Source organism: Gallus gallus, chromosome 1, assembly GCF_016699485.2.
Source record: "Gallus gallus isolate bGalGal1 chromosome 1, bGalGal1.mat.broiler.GRCg7b, whole genome shotgun sequence".
Lineage (NCBI taxonomy): Eukaryota > Metazoa > Chordata > Aves > Galliformes > Phasianidae > Gallus > Gallus gallus.
In genome coordinates, this window is record NC_052532.1 from 131455984 (window position 1) to 131475292 (window position 19309).

General features: G+C 41.8%; 1 protein-coding gene across 1 annotated transcript in view; it reads left to right on the top strand.

Annotated features, from left to right (window-relative positions):
* The first annotated feature begins 209 nt into the window (after positions 1 to 209).
* GABRB3 (gamma-aminobutyric acid type A receptor beta3 subunit) overlaps positions 210 to 19309 on the top strand; it is a 109882-nt gene continuing 90782 nt past the window's right edge. Inside the window, exons 1-3 of the mRNA NM_205346.3 lie at positions 210 to 367; positions 469 to 560; positions 637 to 704. Of these exons, the coding sequence (NP_990677.1) occupies positions 288 to 367; positions 469 to 560; positions 637 to 704 (240 nt within the window). The 5' untranslated portion in view covers positions 210 to 287. The remainder of the gene's footprint in view (positions 368 to 468; positions 561 to 636; positions 705 to 19309) is intronic.

Here is a 19309-nt window from a genome sequence, read left to right on the forward strand (position 1 = left end):
GAGGCGGGCGGGCGGCCCGGCACCGGCGGAGGGCGGCTTCCTCCGGGGCTCGGCGGCGGCCGGCCGCGGGGTGGGCGCAGCCGGGTGCGCGGGCGGTTGCCGCGGCTGCGGCGTTGGGGCGGGGGTGGGGGCTTTTTTTTGGGGGGGGGGGAGGGTAGGGCGGGGTGGGGGGGAGAGAACGGGGACTGTCGCCTCCGCCTCTTCCTCAGCGGCAGCCAGGGCAGCCGGATCGCGGCGGCAGCAGCTGCTGCTGCTGCTGCTGCGCGGAGGGAGCCCGGGGCGGAGGGATGTGGGGCTTTGGGGGAGGCAGGATCTTCGGGATCTTCTCCGCTCCCGTCCTGGTGGCCGTGGTGTGCTGCGCCCAGAGGTAGGAGCCGGCGTGCCGAGCCCGGAACCGCGCTGATGGCTCTGCCCCCCTCCCCGCTCCCCAACCTCCCTCTGCCTCCCCCGTCTCTCTCGCCCCCACAGCGTGAACGATCCCGGCAACATGTCCTTCGTGAAGGAAACGGTGGATAAATTGCTGAAGGGCTACGACATCCGCCTCCGCCCGGATTTCGGAGGTGAGTCCCCGTTCCCCCCTGCCCCGGGGCTGCCGCCCGCCGGCCCCGCCGCCCTGACACCGCGCTGTGCCCGCAGGTCCTCCCGTCTGCGTGGGGATGAACATCGACATCGCCAGCATCGACATGGTCTCCGAAGTCAACATGGTGAGTAGCGGAGCTCCCTCGCTGCGTGCTGCAAACTTTGCTCCCCGGTTCGGCGTCGCTCCTCGCCCCCGGCTCCCCGGGAGGCGGCGGAGAGCAGCACGGTAGCTCTGCGCGGTTCTGGGGACTGGAGCGGCCGCGGCCGCGGGGGTTCTCCGGAGGAATGAGGGAACCCTCGGCTTCTCCGAGCGGCCGTGGAGGGACTACCGGGCTCGGCGGGGACAGGCGCGGGTCTGGTGCGTGCTGCAGTTCGGCCCCAGTCGGTGCAGTTTGGTAGTTTGGCGATAGGAGATGGAATTGCTGTTTTTTGTTTGTTTGTTTGATTGATTGATTGATTGATTGATTTTTGTCCTGCTCCTGAATTGGGAGATGGATTTTTCTGTGTGTTTCTGAGCGAATTCCTCGTTCTCTTCAATGTGGTTCTTCTTTCTAGCTTTGCTTTTGCGATCCTGCAGCACAAGTAGTTACATTTATGGCGTTGAAATCATTCTACGCGTTGAAAACCTGAGCTCTGTCTCTGTAAATAGGACGCTAACATCAGCTCTACCTCAATGCTCTGTTGCAGCGTTGCGAGCTGACAGAGCCCGGCTTCGTGCACGAGCTGCACATTTTCTTTTATTCTGTCCCTTCCTTCACCTGCCGTCCCCAAAATTGGGACATAAAAACTTTTTGCTGTGCTCCCGATCTTCTACAAATGGCTCTTGCTGGCACTCAGTACCCGCCTACGGTCACAGTGCCACCGGCAGCTGCCCTTCTCCTCATCCAGAAGGGGCAAACGGGGCAGTTCACATCCGTAAGAGTTCGCTTTGGGTTTCCTGCAAATTCAGGTAGTAGAGACCTCATTTATTCCATGGAATGTTCTGTACCTGTCGCATTGCTCCTCAAAGAAGTGAAAGCAGAATCTTTGGAGAGTAATTCTGAGTTCTGGATTCACTCTCCCTACTACCACGTTCCCCACCTTTGGCTGGGCTCCATACTTAGCCAAGCAGCGCACTGGGGATTGAATTTGTATGTAACACTGTCTATGTGTGAAGTGCTACACATCAGCAGTAAACATGAGAAAGAGACCAAGGCTGAAAAGAAAACCATGGGATATATGGAGCCTTTTTGTTGTTTTTGCCTTCTTCTAGTTTTGGGAATGCCTCTTAGATTTAAATAATTACTCATCCAACCTACTATAGCAGGGCTATGAGGAAAAGTAAATAAATACACTGCTTGTTGTGCTGCTAGCCTGGGTAATTAGATCTTACAGGAGGCCAGAGTGCCTCAAGAGGATGGATGCCTTCTGGTTTTCCTGGGCAGGTGAGTCAGCCCCTTGATTCCTTTAGTTCTTGCTGGGCCACAAGTCCATGCCTGCTGCTTCCCAGAGTCAGAGCTCTGTGGAAGTGATGAATGTTTATTGAGGGTTTTTTTGTTTGTTTGTTTTGTTTTGTTTGTTTGTTTGTTTTTGGCGTTTTCTAATGGAGCAACATAAGGTCTGAAAGAAGGTGACACTGATGTAGCAAAAGAAACAAGTGTCAGTTTCTGTAAAGGAAGTGCTGAAGTGAGGTCCTTACTGAAGCTGTGTCAATTTACTTGAGAAAAAAAATGAACTTCATTAAGGGCTTCTAATTGGTGAGCACCGTACTGCGGTGGGATTTGCAGTTGGTCCTGTCTCTTCTGCCTTGGAAAGGAGTCTTCTCTGAGTAAGACCAGCTGCATTCCAGCACTGCCCGAGTTGCTTTGTTTCGGTTACTCAGGTAACATTATACTCATCTGCAAAGATTCTGGTGTAAATATTGAGAAACGGTGAATGAGGAAGAAAAGGAGCAGCTTTTCAAAATTACAAAGTGTACCATCTAAGGTAGCATTGCAGAAGGAAAAAGAAGGCACAGTTAGTTTGAAGACCTGAGGCGTCTCTGCTGAACTTCACACTTGTTACCAACCAAACTCTTAATTTTTGATGTATTCTTCCATTTAATGCCAAGCAGATATTGTTAGCATTGACCTTTTGCCTCACTAACTACTGACATCTCTGACACAAATTTCTATCCCTGAACCGTGTTAGTATGGACATTAATTCCTTTGATTTAACTCTAGACATTGGTGTAACCTTTTATAAATCAGCCTGTTAAAATTCATCTCTATATTAAAAATAAAATAACCGGGGAATTAATATTCTTCCATTTTACGAATATAAATAAAAAAGTTATTACAGCAAGTTTTATTACACTGCCTTCTAGGCAGCCCGTAATGTAGCTTTTGGTGATACGTTGACAATCCTTTGTAACAAGAATTATAGTCTGTGTCAGACGCTCTTCTATTCTCACTCAAACTGCAGCCTTCTTCCTCAGTGCATCCTCAGTTACGAGGTATTCATTTGACTTTCCAGCATTTCTGAAATGTGTGTGTTTTTGATTCTCCTTTCGAAAATCATTAGAAGTCCTTCACCCTCTGTAAGTCGAGATTAGCTGTAGCTGTTTTCGGAAGAGACTTACTGAATAGGGATGCGCATCTTCCTTAGGTTACATAGGAAAGTTAACATTTTTCTTTACTTTTGATGTTATAATGCTAAGCTGGATCAAGAGGACTGATGCAAATGTCAGGATTGTGCAGCATCAGGCTGTCTTTCTGAAAAGTTTTAAATCAGCAGTTTCTATTTCATCTCATAACATCTTGAAGGCGTTGGGTAGCGTTATTGAAATTGTCACTCTGCTGTACTACTTACATCGTACTGAGAACTCAAAGTATTTATGAACTAAAAATAATATGCCTGCATGTTTATACTTCGAGTTGCATATATGGTAACAGCAATGGATTAATGAAGTTGAATTGCATTTTTCAAGGAAGAGCTGCAGTCTGCTAATGAGCTGTGCATACATGAATGCACACGAGTGCTTTACTTTCCCGCTGTACTTGTGAATGCCTCCACATGATTATTTGACTGTTCCACAAACTTTGCTTCTAATTGGGTACTTAACCACCGTTATTTTGTGCACCTCTATAATAACTGCATTTAAAAGTGCTGCAAGAGCATGTAAAATGTATGCTAATACACATCTCCAAATATAATGCTAATTGATAATATTAGAGATAATACTGAGAAAACACTACAAAACCTTTCCAAAAGAGTACTGAAGACTACAGTTGCCAGATAACAATAGTGTAGCTTTATAATTAATCATTTTGCACGATTTTTGTTGCTCATGTTCTGTACATTCTGTATTTTGGAGGTATGATTTGCTTAGATGGTACAAACTGAAACAGAGAGTTCTTCTGCTTTTTACTGATCTGTCCGCCTCTTTCCTATCGGACAGAATCCACAATTATTGAATTTTCACAGTCTGATTTTTTTTTTTTGTTCAACATTTGGCCTATGAATCAAGTGCTTTATTTCCAGACATATAGTTTCCAAGCATCCAAAGACTCCTGTAGCATTTTGTCCTTAAGAAGTTAAATAATCAATACATTGATTCTCCAGACAACTCCCTCTTTAAACTCATCATTGCAGCTGGAAGAATAAGGTGCTGTGCTTTCATTTTCCGTCATTTGAGGATGTGGTTTATAGTCTGTGGGAGATAAAGCTATAGAGTGGATAGAGAAAACAAGGGGATCCATGCAAAAATAAATGCTTTTTTTCTCCTTGGAGATCATGTTTTACAGAGAATAGTCTGATCTCTTGTAAGTAAAGAATCTTACAGCACTGCTTTCTAAACTGCTCTCTGCATTCTCTTTGTGCTTACAGAGACTTACGAGCTGTTGATCCAGGGTTTTTGAAAGGCTCTGATTTCAATAAAATTAAACCAGGAAAACCCAGGAGGCGTCACTGGCTATATAGCCATCCTGCTGTTCTTGAGAATACTGTGCTAAGAAAATTAGTTTGACATAAAGTCAGACCATAAAGCTTATGAGCTGTTCTTTCTGAAAAAGATGTAATCTGTTCTATGCTAACACTGTAATTTTTTTTTTTTTATTTTTTCATATGTTCCGATATAAAACTACGGGTATGCATATGGACTCCATTGGGTGCCTGCTGATGTTTTCTATGTGATTTTGACATCTTACTGACAAACTGTGTTTTAGTTGCTGCTGTAAGGTCAACCAAAGTTCTTACTCACGCAGGACAAGCTTTGTTACTTTTCTTGGCATCAGGAATTATTCTGAGGTAAATTAATTCATACCTCACATAAAGTACTGGAGACACAGGACCTTCATGCTTCCACTGACGAGATTTGTCTTGTCTTACTTTAGATGTCTGAAAAATGGGATATGATTCAGTTCATGTACATTGAGTTGCATGCAATTAGATATCTAAATGCAGGCTGGATTTCTAAGCTCTATGACCACAGTTAATGGAGATGCAGGACAGAATTTGTCTGCTTAGGCAAATGTGTCTATTGTCATTTTGGCTCTTATATCATATTTGGCCCCCAATTTCCAGTCCTTAAGCTCTGTGTCATGGCTGCATGCTCTGTGCAGGTGTGTTGGATATCATATCAGCTGCTACAGTTTAAACAATTAAGTCTTATCAGTGCAGCTTAGAGAGTCCAGAAAGCTATTTATTTTAAGGAAGGATGACATTTAAGTAGCGCTTATTAGGTGCCCCAAAGTATCCCTTTTGGACTCTGACTGTCTCTTTGAAAAGGTACTCTTATAGATGTTATGTTGTGCTTGCCAGCCCTATGCAGGTGTTTTACATGATCCAGGGCATCCAAAACAGCAATAGACACTCATACTTAGGTAAGTTAATTCTTCCGTACTAGGGAATTCCAGCCCTTAGTCTGGACACCTCAAGCTTATCGTCCAGGTTTGCTCAAGACTCAGGAGACAAAGACAGGCACTGAATCTTTGGACAACTGCAGTGCTAGGTGCTATGAAACATAACCTCTGTTTTATGCCACAAACGTAACCTATGTTTCCTGCCATAAACATCTACTTGCTAAGCACTTTGCCAATGGAATGTGAGAGTTACCTTCTGCGAGAGATAATGATTGTGACATATTTTGTTTTGAAGATTCGGATGGAGAAATTAAATGGGTTGCAAAAATAGAGTGATTACATAATCATTGTTATTACCAACAACTTCTCTAGCTACATGAAAAGTCATGTATGTAATACTTAAACCATGAAAGTATAAAATAGAATATATAATTGTATATACTTTTGAAAATTTGTATTTTTATGTACATAGAGAGACTACTGGATCATACTGAGTAGATATGGTAGATCATATATATGTATTGTTTTGGCATGTATATATCTAGGTATCTCTTTGATAGATAAAACATAAAAAAAAGGAAAAAGAAAGAAAAAAATTCTGTCCAAACAGGGAAGCGTCATCTGAGGCCAATGTAGCCCTGCAAAGAGCAGTGTCATTCTGCTGGTGACGACCCAGCAACCAGTGAGGCAGCTAGGAGACAGCAGCAAATGGTGTGGCTGGTAGAGGACCATCTATCTATCTCAGCAGGTTACCTGCCCTATGGTTGCCAGCTGGCAACAAGAGCATTCTTCTTTCTAATCCTCTGTCTTGGCTGGATCCATTTTGCTTTTTCAGGTGTGTCCATGGACTTGCCCAGCTGGCCTCTGCATCTCTCCACTCCTGTGATGTTTCCCAGCCCTTGCTGAGAGGGAGAGGAAAGTGCTTGTAGAGCAATAGAAGTGTAACTCCTGTTTAGCCAGGGGAATTGATGATAAGCTTATTCACAGCGGAAAGTGGCTGCTGTGGTATACAGGGATCTAGCTGTGAAGGAAATAAATCACTGCTTTTGGAAAGACAAGCAGGTAGTTCATGTTGCTGGAGGCAGGCAAGAGCTTCTTAGAATCTAAATCCAGCTGCCAATGTTGAATCATCTTGACCTGGATGATGACGAAATAGATGCAATCTGAGACGACATCAACCTGGAATACTTGCAGATATTGTGGGGGACAGAAAGAGAATTCAAAATGATCTTTACAAAGAAAAGGAATTCCTCTAAATAAAGAAGGTATTAGATAAGGCAAGCTAGTACTAGATTTTGTAAGAAAAGAAGAATCCAGTACTTAGAAGAAAGAATTGGCCAGGCTGCAAGACAGAAGAAAGAGGTGGAGACTGTGCTGGACCAGAATTTAAAGTAAGTGGAGAAAGTGAATCCAAGTTGCTAGTGAAATATCACTGAAAAAAAGATGTCTCTTACTCTCAGGCATATGAATAGGAGCATCATTCAGAAGATATCCTTGACTATTAGTGAAGTCTGAGCAAGAATGCTCTGTCCAGAATTGTTATACTGGCTTCCAGGGAAATGTAACAGGAGGCGTAAGAGAGAAAAACAAATGTTTTTGATTAAAGTAATTAGAAAACAGTATATTCCTGGCAATGTTGAAAAGTGAGTTTGTTTAGAACTGAAAAGAAAGGATGGAGAGAGGACATACATTTCCTAGTATGCAGAAAGCTGTTGGTAAGAGAATGATGACCAGTTGCTCTTTGGAACTAATAGGAGTAAAGCCTAAAAAAACTAATTATTGCATTTCAGATTAATTCTCATCTTGCTGCATTTGTTGTACCATCTTTGTTGTAAGTCTTTAAGAAGAGAGTAGAAAAATTCCTTTTCAATGCTCTTGTCTCTGGAAAGGCTGGCACAGCTGATAGTTTGAGATCTTTTCCAGTGCTGTGTTTCTGTAACTGTGCTCTGGTTTAACTACTTCTGTCATAGTGGTCAACGCTGAGATGCACACGCAAGCTTGTCTTTATGTAGTTTCAGATACCCTTGCTGACCTTATGCTGATGCTCCAGAAGATCAGGAGTTTCCCACAGGTGCCTTGTAATATATGCCACCGCTGTAAGGATGTGTCAGGCCACTGAGGTGTCATTAGTTACCAGTGTGTGCATAGCTTCATCATGTTCTCAGTATCTTTGCACTGACGGCAGCGGGTGTTGAATGTATGTCCTTTAAAATATACAGTGCTGTCTAGACGTATACCCACTATATCAAACACTTTTTCCCATTCCTGTGTGAAGATAGAAGATGGGAGAGAAGGGAAAAAGCAATATTTATATGAAAATTTCTACTCTTGCATTGAATGCTTATGCAAATAATTTATTGACAGTAGTTGTACCGAAAGCTCAGCGATTGCACAAAGGCACTGCAGACAATCTCATGCTTAGCAGAAGGTGCAAGCATAAGACCATCCATGACACGTCTGAGCTTAGGTCCATCTGGCCAAGTATTCCAACTATGATACTGACTGATAAGGGACACATAGGAAGAAGAAAATGAGCATGTGTTAGTCTTCTCTGTAACATGATTTGTAACATGAGACTTCCTCAGTCAGAGAAAGTAGTGCTTGTTTATGTGCAACCAGAGAATTATGGTCATTTAATAACAATACACTTTTCCCCACAATTTTTGTTTAAGCAGAGATTTGATTATATAACGAATTTTAACTCTACCTTTCAAGTGCAATTTATTAATACTGAAGGATAATAAAAAACTTTTGGTGAAAGAGGTTGCGTAATGTTCAGTTACCATGAGAGGTTTTAACTTGTCCAGGACAAACTTTCTTGTTTCTCTCCTGTGACACACACATAAAAAAAAATAGCTGGAAGAGGAATCATTTCAATAGGAGAGTTCATTTAAAATTTGTAATTGAATTTCACAGTTTCTTATAGCTACAGAGATTGCAATGAAAGAAATCCCTAAGCCTAGGCATGTCTAATTCATTATTCACTATTATGGATTTGAACCAATAATTTTGGCAAAATAATTTGTTCTCTCAGCAGTTAGGAGCCGGTTACAGGTTGCTGTGATAATGTAACCTGCAATATGAATGTAATATTGCATACAGCAGAGAGGGGAGGTAAAACAGCTGTGCTGGGAGGTCTGCGGTTACGCTGGGTAATTGGCAGTTCAATAGCAGTTAATGACTTTTTTCTTTATACTAATAAGAATGTTGAATTTTCATTAGTTCATGGATATGTCTCCACGGCACAACACAGCGTTCTGCAGAGATGCAGGGGTATGTCTGGTGCAGCTCGTACAGTTTCTGGAAGCTGTGAGGTTACATCAGCACAGAGCAGAAGTGTCAGGGGGAGTGAGGTCCTTGAATAGGTCTCGTTTCACACATCTGGGTAGGGATTGTTCAGCAGCTATCAGAGCTCCTGTAGCAGAGGGGACATAAGACAGTGCTTTATGTTCTGAGGTGAAAGTGGAAGACAGCTGGGGTGACCAGGCCTACAGAGGTGCCTGTCTGGAAGTACTGAGAGGGAGATAGGGTGGGAGATGATAGAAGGTTGTCCAAGGATGGATGCTCACTGTTAATGTTGAGACGAGTTCCACCTCTTGTTCCTCTTTCATGGACCTTTTCAAAGGTAAGTGAGAAAGTGTACCAAATTGGCTCACAGCTGATTTTCAGCAGCACCGGGGAATGCTGCCAGCAAGTTAGGACACAGGTAAAATTCTGTGTCTGATTCCAAGTACCAGGGGTAGTTCAGGTAAACTCTGTGCAAGTCCTGAACTGAAATACATGTAGGACACGGAGAATAACCTTTAAAAGCAAGCTCACATCCAAGTGAAAGAAAAAGCTCATCCCTTGATCTCTTAATTGAGATGTAGGATAGTCCAGCTACCAGACTCTCCCAGTACTTAAAGGAAGAGCTTTATTCTGGAGTCACTGTGGCTACGTGCTGATTGCATCGGGAATGCTTTAACATCCCCCATTTAGCTGCTTACTTATCTATCATGGGCTGAGCAGGTGAGCTCATTGCTTTGGTTACATCTGATGTTGTAGGTGTAGTGCAGTTCATGCGCTGTGTGAGCCCAATTGGGCTGGGCCTTCCACTCTGTAGGACTGGGCTAGTGTAGAGCCTTTTCAGGATCTGTGTCCCTCTTGTGTTTTTTAGTGGGGAAATGAATCTGGAAGAGTAAGAAACCAAATCTAATTAAGATACTAAAATGTAAACTAGTGGAAACTATTTTTCAGTTTAATCACAAGTTATTTTCTATGAAGTATTTTGTATGAAGATTGCTGTCTTGTCGTGGTTTCTTTGCCACCATAGCTTTTAAAATGCAGTTAAATTTTAAAATTGAAGATATGAGACAAAATGCACTGAGTAGTAAAGTAAGCCTTCTTCTTCGTTAGAGATGTGAAAGATGAGCTTAAGCTGTTTCCTGTACTGTAACACAGTGACACAGTTATGTTTCTCTGTACCACAAGTGGCTTGCTTTAGCTTCTGACCTTGCTGGCACTTCAGGTAGTGACACACAGACTTTTTAAGCATTTTCTGAACAGGTAAAATATGCTTTTCTCTTAGATAACAGAAACATATCTCAAACCAATTGGCATTTTGCATAGCAAAATGTTTGCTGGACTTGCAGAATAGCTATGACCTCAATTCCCATTCTGGAAGAATCCTGTAAGCTACATATCTGCTAGATTTAAGAGTCACTGCTCTCCTGATAATTTCAAGAATGTCAAGACTTCAGTGCTTGAGGTCAGGCATGCATTCATGATATGTTAAAACAGTAGCACAGTATTGGTATTCAGGTGTTTTCCCACCTGATACTTGGGTATCCTCCAAAGGTCCGCACAGGCTGGGTCCTTTCCCAACTGGCAGCATGGATGGAGCTACTTGTTCTGTGAATCAGTCAACCCATTTAGACAGAAGATGTGCAATACTGTGCCACTCCTCCTTTGGACCCTGGCTGTCTTTGCTCCTTAGGATACATGTATCCAAAAAGTGCAATTAATTTTGCATGGATGCAACAATCCATTCATCCCATGAAGTCAAAGAGAAGCGACTCTCTGGAGGGAGTCATATCCTGTCTACCTGGCAGTGCCTATATCAGAAGGCAACTCACTGTGGAGAACTTGTATCTTCCCATTCTTTGTACAGGCAGCGTGGCTTAGGCCAAACGTCTGTGTTACATTTCTGGAAGCCACCTGTGTGTCCTCTTGCTTTCATGCTGTCTGAGCTTTTTGTTTGTCCTCTAGAGTGTGCTCCTAAACGTATGTATGCAAATATACTCTGCATATAAGGAAACCATTGTCACAAACTTGTTTCTCGGGAATGATCTCTCTCTCAGTTTTGCCTCTTCATAGCATTTTTTTTTTCAGAGAATACGATGTGTTCAGCTGCGTCATGTGGCCAAAATGAGCAACAGTAATGTGGAGGAGTTTGAGGCAGGATTGGAGCCAGTCATGCTGGGCAGCTACCACACAATTAAAGCCAAGTGGGCTGGATGAAAAGAGGGGTGACCAACAGGGTGAGGGCAGTGATTGTCCCCCTGCACTCTGCCATTGTGAGGCCCCATCTGGAGTACTGTATCTGCGCCTGAGGCCCAGAGCACAAGAAGGATGCAGAGCTTTTGGAGCAGGTCCAGAAGAAGGCCATGAGGGTGATCAGAGAGCTTTCTCTTATGAAGAAAGGCTGAGGGAGTTGGGCTTGTTCCGCCTAGCAGAAGGAAGGTTCTGGGGAGACCTCATTGCAGCCTTCAGTACTTGAAGGGAGTTTATTAGCAGGAGAGACTGTGACGTTTTACATGCACACATAGTGATAGGACAAGGGCGAATGGCCTTAAACTAAAAAAGGGGAGATTTAGATTAGATGTATGGAGGAAATTTTTTCCTTAGAGGGCAGTGAGGCTCTGGCACAGCTGCCCAGAGAAGTTGTGATGCCTATCCCTGGAGGCGCTCCAGGCCAGGTTGGATGGGGCTCTGGGCAGCCTGAGCTGGTGGGGGCAGCCCTGCACATGGCGTGGGGTTGGAACTGGGTAATCTTTAAGGTCCCTTCCAACCTAAGCCATTCTATCTTCACATCAGCTAAGGTAAATACAGGATTACTGTGGAGGGCTTCCAGAGTCCTAACGTCATTAATACAGACTAAAGGAAATGCACAGGCTGCATCAGGGATATAAGTGCAAGTTAGTGGCCTGGAAGAGATGGATTGGGCCTTTCCTGGGCTTTGAGTGGCAGAGAAAGCATCTTAGCCTTGGGTAATAAAGGCTTATGAGATGTGGGTTTTCAGCACCTGAGTGTTCATATGGTGAACAAGGGTGATTAAGAGAAATCAATTTTGAAGAGGGAATATTTCATTTCCTTTTAATCAAGAAATGGTGTCTCCCTTGGCATTTCTTCCATCTTTTTTTTTTTTTTCCCCCCATAAAAATGGTTGAGCTACTTTGGGAATAGATTAGTTATTTTAAAAAGCTGATTAGCTACCTACTATTCTTTTTTATAAAGCCTTCTCCTTAAATGGTCAGGGAAAAAAAAAGGTGAAGGAAAAAATGGGCAGTGAATTAGAAAATGCATTTAAGAAAGTTGATCAGCTTATCTTTCCAGTAGACCCACTTTAGTCGTATGCTCATATATTATTAACCTTACTGTAAAGTACTGCGTCAAGGTTGAAACTGTACATCTTTCCCGGCATACCCACTCATGTGCTGTGAGGTGCCTTTGGAATTGCATGCAAATGATGTAATTTGGAAAGGGAAACCAGAAGTGTGCCTATAGTAATCTTGTTATCCGTTAGTAACGTGTTTCTTTTTCTTTACGTTAAAATAGTTATCTTCATTCCCTACCTTTTACTTACTCTTTCTAATGAAGTCTAGCCGTAACCCTCGTGATGCTGTCCCTTTTCTTCATTAGTCACATTTAAAGTGGTCTCATAGATAATCTTGCCTTATATTTCTCTAATTACCCACAGACAAAAATGTATCATGTCAAGTCACCTTCTGGCACAGAGGTTTATATATGTGCAAAGTGACTGGAAAAAAAAAAAAAAAAAGAATTATTCTACTCAGATTCATTTGACTGCTGATACTCACAGAACAGCTGTCTTGAAGACAGAAGTCACAGTCATTTATTACTACTTTTCTCTAAAATGCCCTGACTGATTTTTTGAATAGGTCAAGAATGTGATCAAATCTCAGGTGACTCCTGTACAGGTCTTTTGCAGTTTTTCTTTCTCTTCCCTCCCAACTCTTGATTATCTGCAGCTACTGTGATTTAAAGCAGGAGGCGGCATTTTTCTGGTTGTTACTTTTCTAGTTCTTTTCCTAAGGTGTGCAATCTAAAAACAAAAACAAAAGCTGCTGTGGGAAAAACAGATCTCCCCCACTCCCTGGAAACACTACTGAATTTTTCTAGTTCTTTTCCTAAGGTGTGCAATCTAAAAACAAAAACAAAAGCCGCTGTGGGAAAAACAGATCTCCCCCACTCCCTGGAAACACTACTGAATTAAGCTAAATACAGATGTAGCGTGCTATTTTCTGGCACACAATTAGGAAGTCATTCTGAGCTTGACAATAGCTGATGCTTACTAATGCATAGGATAATAATAAATGTGTTGCTTTTTTTTTTTTTTTTTTTGCAACACTATAAACTGTTTGATTATAACATCTACAGAGCAATGTTGAACATCATCTGCGCACTGCTGTGTGGTATTGCTGAATTCCGTGCATCTCTTTACACATCAATACATTATTGTAACCTTCTTCGTGATAATGAAATCAAAGCAAACCTGAAACTAAATGTTACGATGAATCTATACATAACAGCAGATCACTTCTGAGAAATTCTATTAAAACACAGCAGTAATGCAGTAACAATGCTGAAAATTTAGAAGATGGATTTAGTTAATTGCTTCCATGGGACACAGAATGAAATACTGTCTTTCAAAGATGAGTGATAAATCTTCAGATGTATAGAAGTAATGGGTTCGAAGAATTGACTAGATGTAGTGTTGATGAAGGCATTCGAAGGATGAAAGTGTTGGGGTTACTTTTCAATCTGTCATTGAATTGGGGTCATCTATCACAGCAAACATATTTTGTCTTAGCTTCTCCTGAGACTACTACTGTATTTCCATCTTCTTCTCCCTGTTCTCTTGCTGAGATTACTACTGTGTTTATATCCTTTTCTCCCTGCTGTCCCTTGCTGAATCTTCATATCTGTTACTGCCTAGTTATCTGTCAGAATGGTGGTATTTTTTCATCAGCTCTTGCAGCAAAGCCAGCCCATTGACACTTAGGCTTTTCCATATTCTTCAGGATGCCCATCCCTACAGAGAGGTTTCCATTTCCCATCGCTCAGCTCTCAGCTGCTGATTATTTCCTGTGTCTCCCTGTGTCTCCCTGTGTCTCCTTATCTATCAGTGTGTCATTACTATCACTACAGGCTTGTTCAGTTCTTTGAAAAAAATTGAATAGTGCTCAATTTTAATGCTACTGTTTTTCTGTCTTGTTTGTTTGGTTGTGTGGGTTTTTTGTTTGTTTGTTTGTTGTTGTTGTTGTAGTTGACTTTATGAACTGATGTATGCCTTGTCAGTAAGTACAAAAAGGGACAAATATCTTTAAAAGCCCATGGTGACCAGACTTTCATGAACAAATCCTCTGTTTTACTTATGCCTGTGCAATTCCTGAATTATGCCATGCTGTCAGCTGTGACTATTTCTAATACAGCATTAGAGAACACAGGGAGTGAAGGCAGAGAATTGTTAAATTTTTAGATTGCTGTAAGATTATAGTTGAGTGGAAGTTCGATTTCATTTGGTTGTCATTGCTCAGCAGGGACAGGGTATGTTTATTGTTTTTCACAAAAACCAATGGTAAATAGGCAGTTATTTAGAAGTAGCTACAGTCTCCATGATGAGAAACGTTTATTAAGTATTCCTCCAAAACACTTATTTTACTGATTGACTGAAAAAAAACTCCAGAGGATACTATTTTTGCATCTTTTATCATATCATACTTCTGAGGAACACTTTTTACTTTTCAGGGAAAATACAGTGTCAAGCTTGGCTATTCCACAGTTTTGCAATTTGAGTGGTGCCCCACATCTGTCAACCATCACACAAAAAGGCAGAAGTAAATCAGTGAAGCACTAATTCTGATGATATCTTGACCACAAGTTATTCCGTTGCATCTTCATATGATGGCACAAAAGCTGCATATATACAGATCTTAACATCAAGATTGGAATTTTTAATCAGTTAGGTATCATAGACTGAATTTTTTTAGGTATCCTGAAGTTGCCATGCACTCCGTCCTATGCAAGTTCCCTACAAAACAAGGATTTTGCATTCACAGCATTGTGAGTACTGGTGAACATGTCAGAAGTGGAGGAATGTATATATGTAATTGCAAGCTTAAATCCTGAAAATGCTTTGAATTTTCATTTATTTTAATAGAACTATTTTCAGTTGTTGCTATCATCACTGGAAGTTTTCAAGAAACCTGTAGATGTGGCATAGAGGTACTTTGTTACTGGGCATGGTGGTGGTGGATTGATAGTTGGACTAGGTGATCTGAGTGGTCTTTTCCAACCTTCATTATTCTATGGTAGTTTCATGATCTATGAGAATTTTAGGTCTATTTCTGCCCTCTCCTTTCTGAAAGCACAGAAACAATTATCTGAATAATGCTGATTATTCCATTCAACATCTTCATACAGATAAGGATTGTGTTGTTTCACCCTTAACTTTGCAAGAATATTGGCTGAAGTCCTGAAGTGCAGGCACTTCGGGTTTTTAAAATTTGGCCCGCTATATAAGTCAGGCTCTGGCTTATTTTTGTTCCCTTGTAGTAGGGTATGGAGAGGCAGTTATGAGAACCAGCAGTCATGCCGCATGATGCTCTTGACAGGGAGGTGGCTAGGAAGGATTGTATTTCTGTGGTCTTTACTCTGGTGCAGTTCATGCCATGAGCTGTCCAGCTGGTCACTTCGGGATGAAGAAGAACAAGAAGTTGATTTAAGACAACTTTTCTTGTTTTTCCCTTGAGCTGTTTTGACTGGAAGCTCTAGCTGGTGAAGATCCAATCAGTACACTTTCAAAATGTTGTTTTCTTATGCTTTTAAAGCAAAGCTTCCAGAGAAAAATACTGAAACTAAATTAGAAAAATTCAGTAGTGCTGTGTCTCTTATCTACCAGCGGGTCAAACATCATTTTTTTTTTTTCCCTTAGTTTTCCTCCATGGGAATAAACAAATGATAGCCTTAGACATTGATAAAAGGGGTGAAAACTATTTTATTAATTATTCACTAATTCTAGAGGCTCGGTGTCATTTAGAGTTAGTGTACTTCCCAAAGAATTTATTAAGGGCTTCACAGCTGAATCGTTATTGCCAGACTGCAGAAGTTATCCTCTGTAACCTAATTTCCTGGACCTGTGGACTGCAGTTTCTTCTTCTTTTCCCTCAGCTTCTGTAACCATAGAATAGGACAGCCCAGTGCAGATAACCAAACAGGCTGCTCCGTGCAGGTACAGTGAGTGGCTTTGGAAATGGTCTCTGAATATTGAGACTGGAATAATCTGTGCCATTAAGCTGCTGGAGGGCTTTTGAACTTGACTTTGATCTCCTGAGCATGTCCCAGGCAGTGCCCAGGAGCTAACTCTGGCCAGAGACTGCTGCTGGCACGCAGGCAGCATGCAACATCACTTTTATGGAGGGGAGAGAGTTACAGGCTCAAGGTGTTCTTGTCAGATGGCCTTGGTGCCAGAGAACATGGTTGGTATTCTGGTCATGTTTAATTCACTAGTAGAGACCTGGCCATAGAGTCTCTTTGAGAATGTACATCAAGACCTGTAGGCCTAATAAATTCCACCTTTTCTTTTTTTTTTTTTTTTTTTAACTTTGTACCAGCTGCATCGGCTGTACTGCGTGGAGCCTTATTGAACACCTCCACTAAGTCATGCCAGTTGAACTTCTGAAGTAAGGTGAATTCTCAGCTGGAATTAAATCAAGAGCTAGTAAAAATCCCCCACAGTTTTCTGTGTGAAAGGCTGCAGTGATGTTTGCAGGTCAGCTTTTCCTGGAGATTTTCTTTCCGAAGCAAATGCAGGACTATGAGCCCACAGCTGCTCCTGTGTGGCCTGTTGTCCTTACATGATTGCAGTGGCTAGCTGGCTCTCTGGGTCCATCACCTGCATGCTGCTTGTCCTTGGCACTGCAACCGCCTCACTGTAGACTGAGAAAATAAACATAGGAAAAAGTTTACTTGTTGAATACTAATGAGGCTAAGTTGTTTGTTTGTTGTTTGTTTGTTTGTTTTAAATCCCTGTTGAATTATTTTGCAGAATTTATGTTAACAAAATCATAGAATCATTGACTCACAGAATGGTTTGGATTGGGCATCCACAGCTTTTCTGGGCAGCCTGTGCTAGAGCCTTACCACCTTCTGAGTAAAATATTTCGTCCTAACATCTGACCTAAATCTCCACTCTTCTAGTTAAAAAGCCATTCCCCCTTGTCCTATTAGTATCTGCCCATGTAAAAAGTCAGTTTCCCTCCCAGTTTATAAGCTCTCTTCAAGTACTGGAAGGCCTCAGTGAGGTCTCCCTGGATCAAAAGTCATAAGCCGTCTATTTTAGCAACATGACAGTGAAAAACGAAGCCACCTGAGACATCTGTTTATAGAAGCAATCTGTAGGATCTTTACTGCAAAATGCATTCTCCACGCAGAGTTAGCAGAGCCTGCCAGCACACTCTGTAAGCTGGCCTTGGGGCTGCTAACAGGGATTTGTGCAGCTTGAGATGTACCCAAATGCTTCTCTTTGCAGGGAGAGGCCCAGCAGGAGGTATGTGTGCTTGGGAAAGATAGTTTGCAAAAGCAAGGCACAAGGCTGTAAATCTGTAAGTGAATGGATTACCTGAATGTAATACTAATTATGCATTTGTTCAAGGCCAGGTTGGATGGGGCCCTGGGCAGCTTGATCTAGTGAGTGGCAACCCCAGCCATGGCAGGAGGTTGTAACTAGGTTGGCTTTGAGGTCCAACCGAAGCCATTCCATGATTCTTTGATTTGAAATAAATGTTGAAATCACTTTTCATTTGTAGGTCTCAAAGCTTTATATTCAGGAATTAAATGCTCTCATGGTGTGGGGCCACCAACAAGAGAAGAAGCAAATCTTACATCACTCAGCATATAAGTGACAGCCCCTGTTCTCCTGAGGTCTGGCCAGTTTTTGGTCAAAGGCTACTACAGTGTATCCCAGCAGGTTCAGGTCTGCAGAGTGAAGCTGGTTGCCCTATGGCCACATTAAATGCCTGTGCTGGCAGTTTATCTGGTTGTAGAAGTTCTGATTTGGTTCAGTGCACTGCACAGTAAGTTACAGTGGAAACATAATGTGTGCTTATGGAGGGCGTCTCTTGTTTGAGGACATCCAGAAGGAGTGGAGTTTTCATGGTGTTGAGGAGTTTTGCAGCATGAGCCAAGGAGGGTAAGATAGAGTGGCTAGAAGATTCACTTCAGAAAGATAATCCTGATAAGGACTTCAGCGCTTATGTAGGTAACTCAAAGCCCAGTTGAGTCCTGTTTTTGAAATGAATTGTGAGGTTTAGTCATCACTTAATTAGCAACTTGTTCCAAAGCATTATCTTCATCTTTATTCTCATTTCTCTGCTATTTATGAGAAGCAGGAGTAAACAGATGTATGAATTGCTATTTCAACTCACACCAAATATCTCTTAGTCCAATATCTCTGCCCGATATCATGTCTCTGATTGAGGCTAGTATCAGATGTTTAACAAATAGCATGAAAAGTGATACTTCCCTAGCAAAATCTCCCAGCCTCTACGATTAAGTTCAGGAATACATAACAGTTATTTTCTTAATATTTAAGCTAAGGAATATTCCGTAGGTGAAGGTATCTATATATCTGTATAGGTTTTGGTCACATTTGTCCTTGAAGGTGGTACTTTTTACAATATAATGTTATAAGTACGTAGCTGTAGTTGCTGGTAGCAGTCATTAAATTCCTAAAGCTGTCCAGTGTCAATCACTGACATTGCAGTAAAATCCTCCTCCTTTCACTCAGTGACATTTCTGGAAGTTGCTCTCATCAACTGTTTCCTGTGACTGCTAGAAAACTTTAATGTAAAGATAGTGTAAAATACTGTGTGTGTGTGTCTGTGACTTTAAAGGCAAAATAATGTAAGCTCTCCTTTAAACCGTAGCAGTTCAGAAATCTTGAAGCAGCAGTTCATTTGCTTTAAACTGCACTAGTGCTCAAAATTCTTTCTGAAGCAACGTTTGAATTATGTTATTGTGAATTCAAGAAGAGAAAATCCGAATGTCTTTGGATATTCAGTCATGGATTAATTTATGTCTGAGACTACTTTTCTTCAAGCTCCTTTTGCCTACAATACTGGATTCTGCAACATACGGTCTAGGTTTGTGTAAGCCCTGAGATGAGAGTTTCTGATGACTTCAATAAACTTTAAAAAAAGAAACTGTAATACATTTTGAAAGCTGTTGGAATCTGTATTTTTAATGCAGAATGGGAACTGAGAGCAGATGTGGTATTCTTTCAAGAACTTGTGACTGCTTCCTTTCCAAAAGACAAAGGTTCAGAACTAAGTCATCATGAAATCTAGGGCAGGAAATCGATTAGAGATCAGGATTAAATATCACATCTCCTGAGATGGACAATATAATTTTTATTTGCGTCATAAAAAGGTGGAAGACAGGATATAATTCCTGTGTCCAGGACATTCTTGAGGTAGGGCACTTGAGCACACATGCCCTTATCCAAGGGCTGGCCATGAGTTCCCAGGTATCACAGGTGTCATAGACACCATCTATGATGTGCACTACTCATGCAGGCTGTTCACTGACTCACAATCTTAACTTCTCAGCATGTGCTTCCTCACATTCTT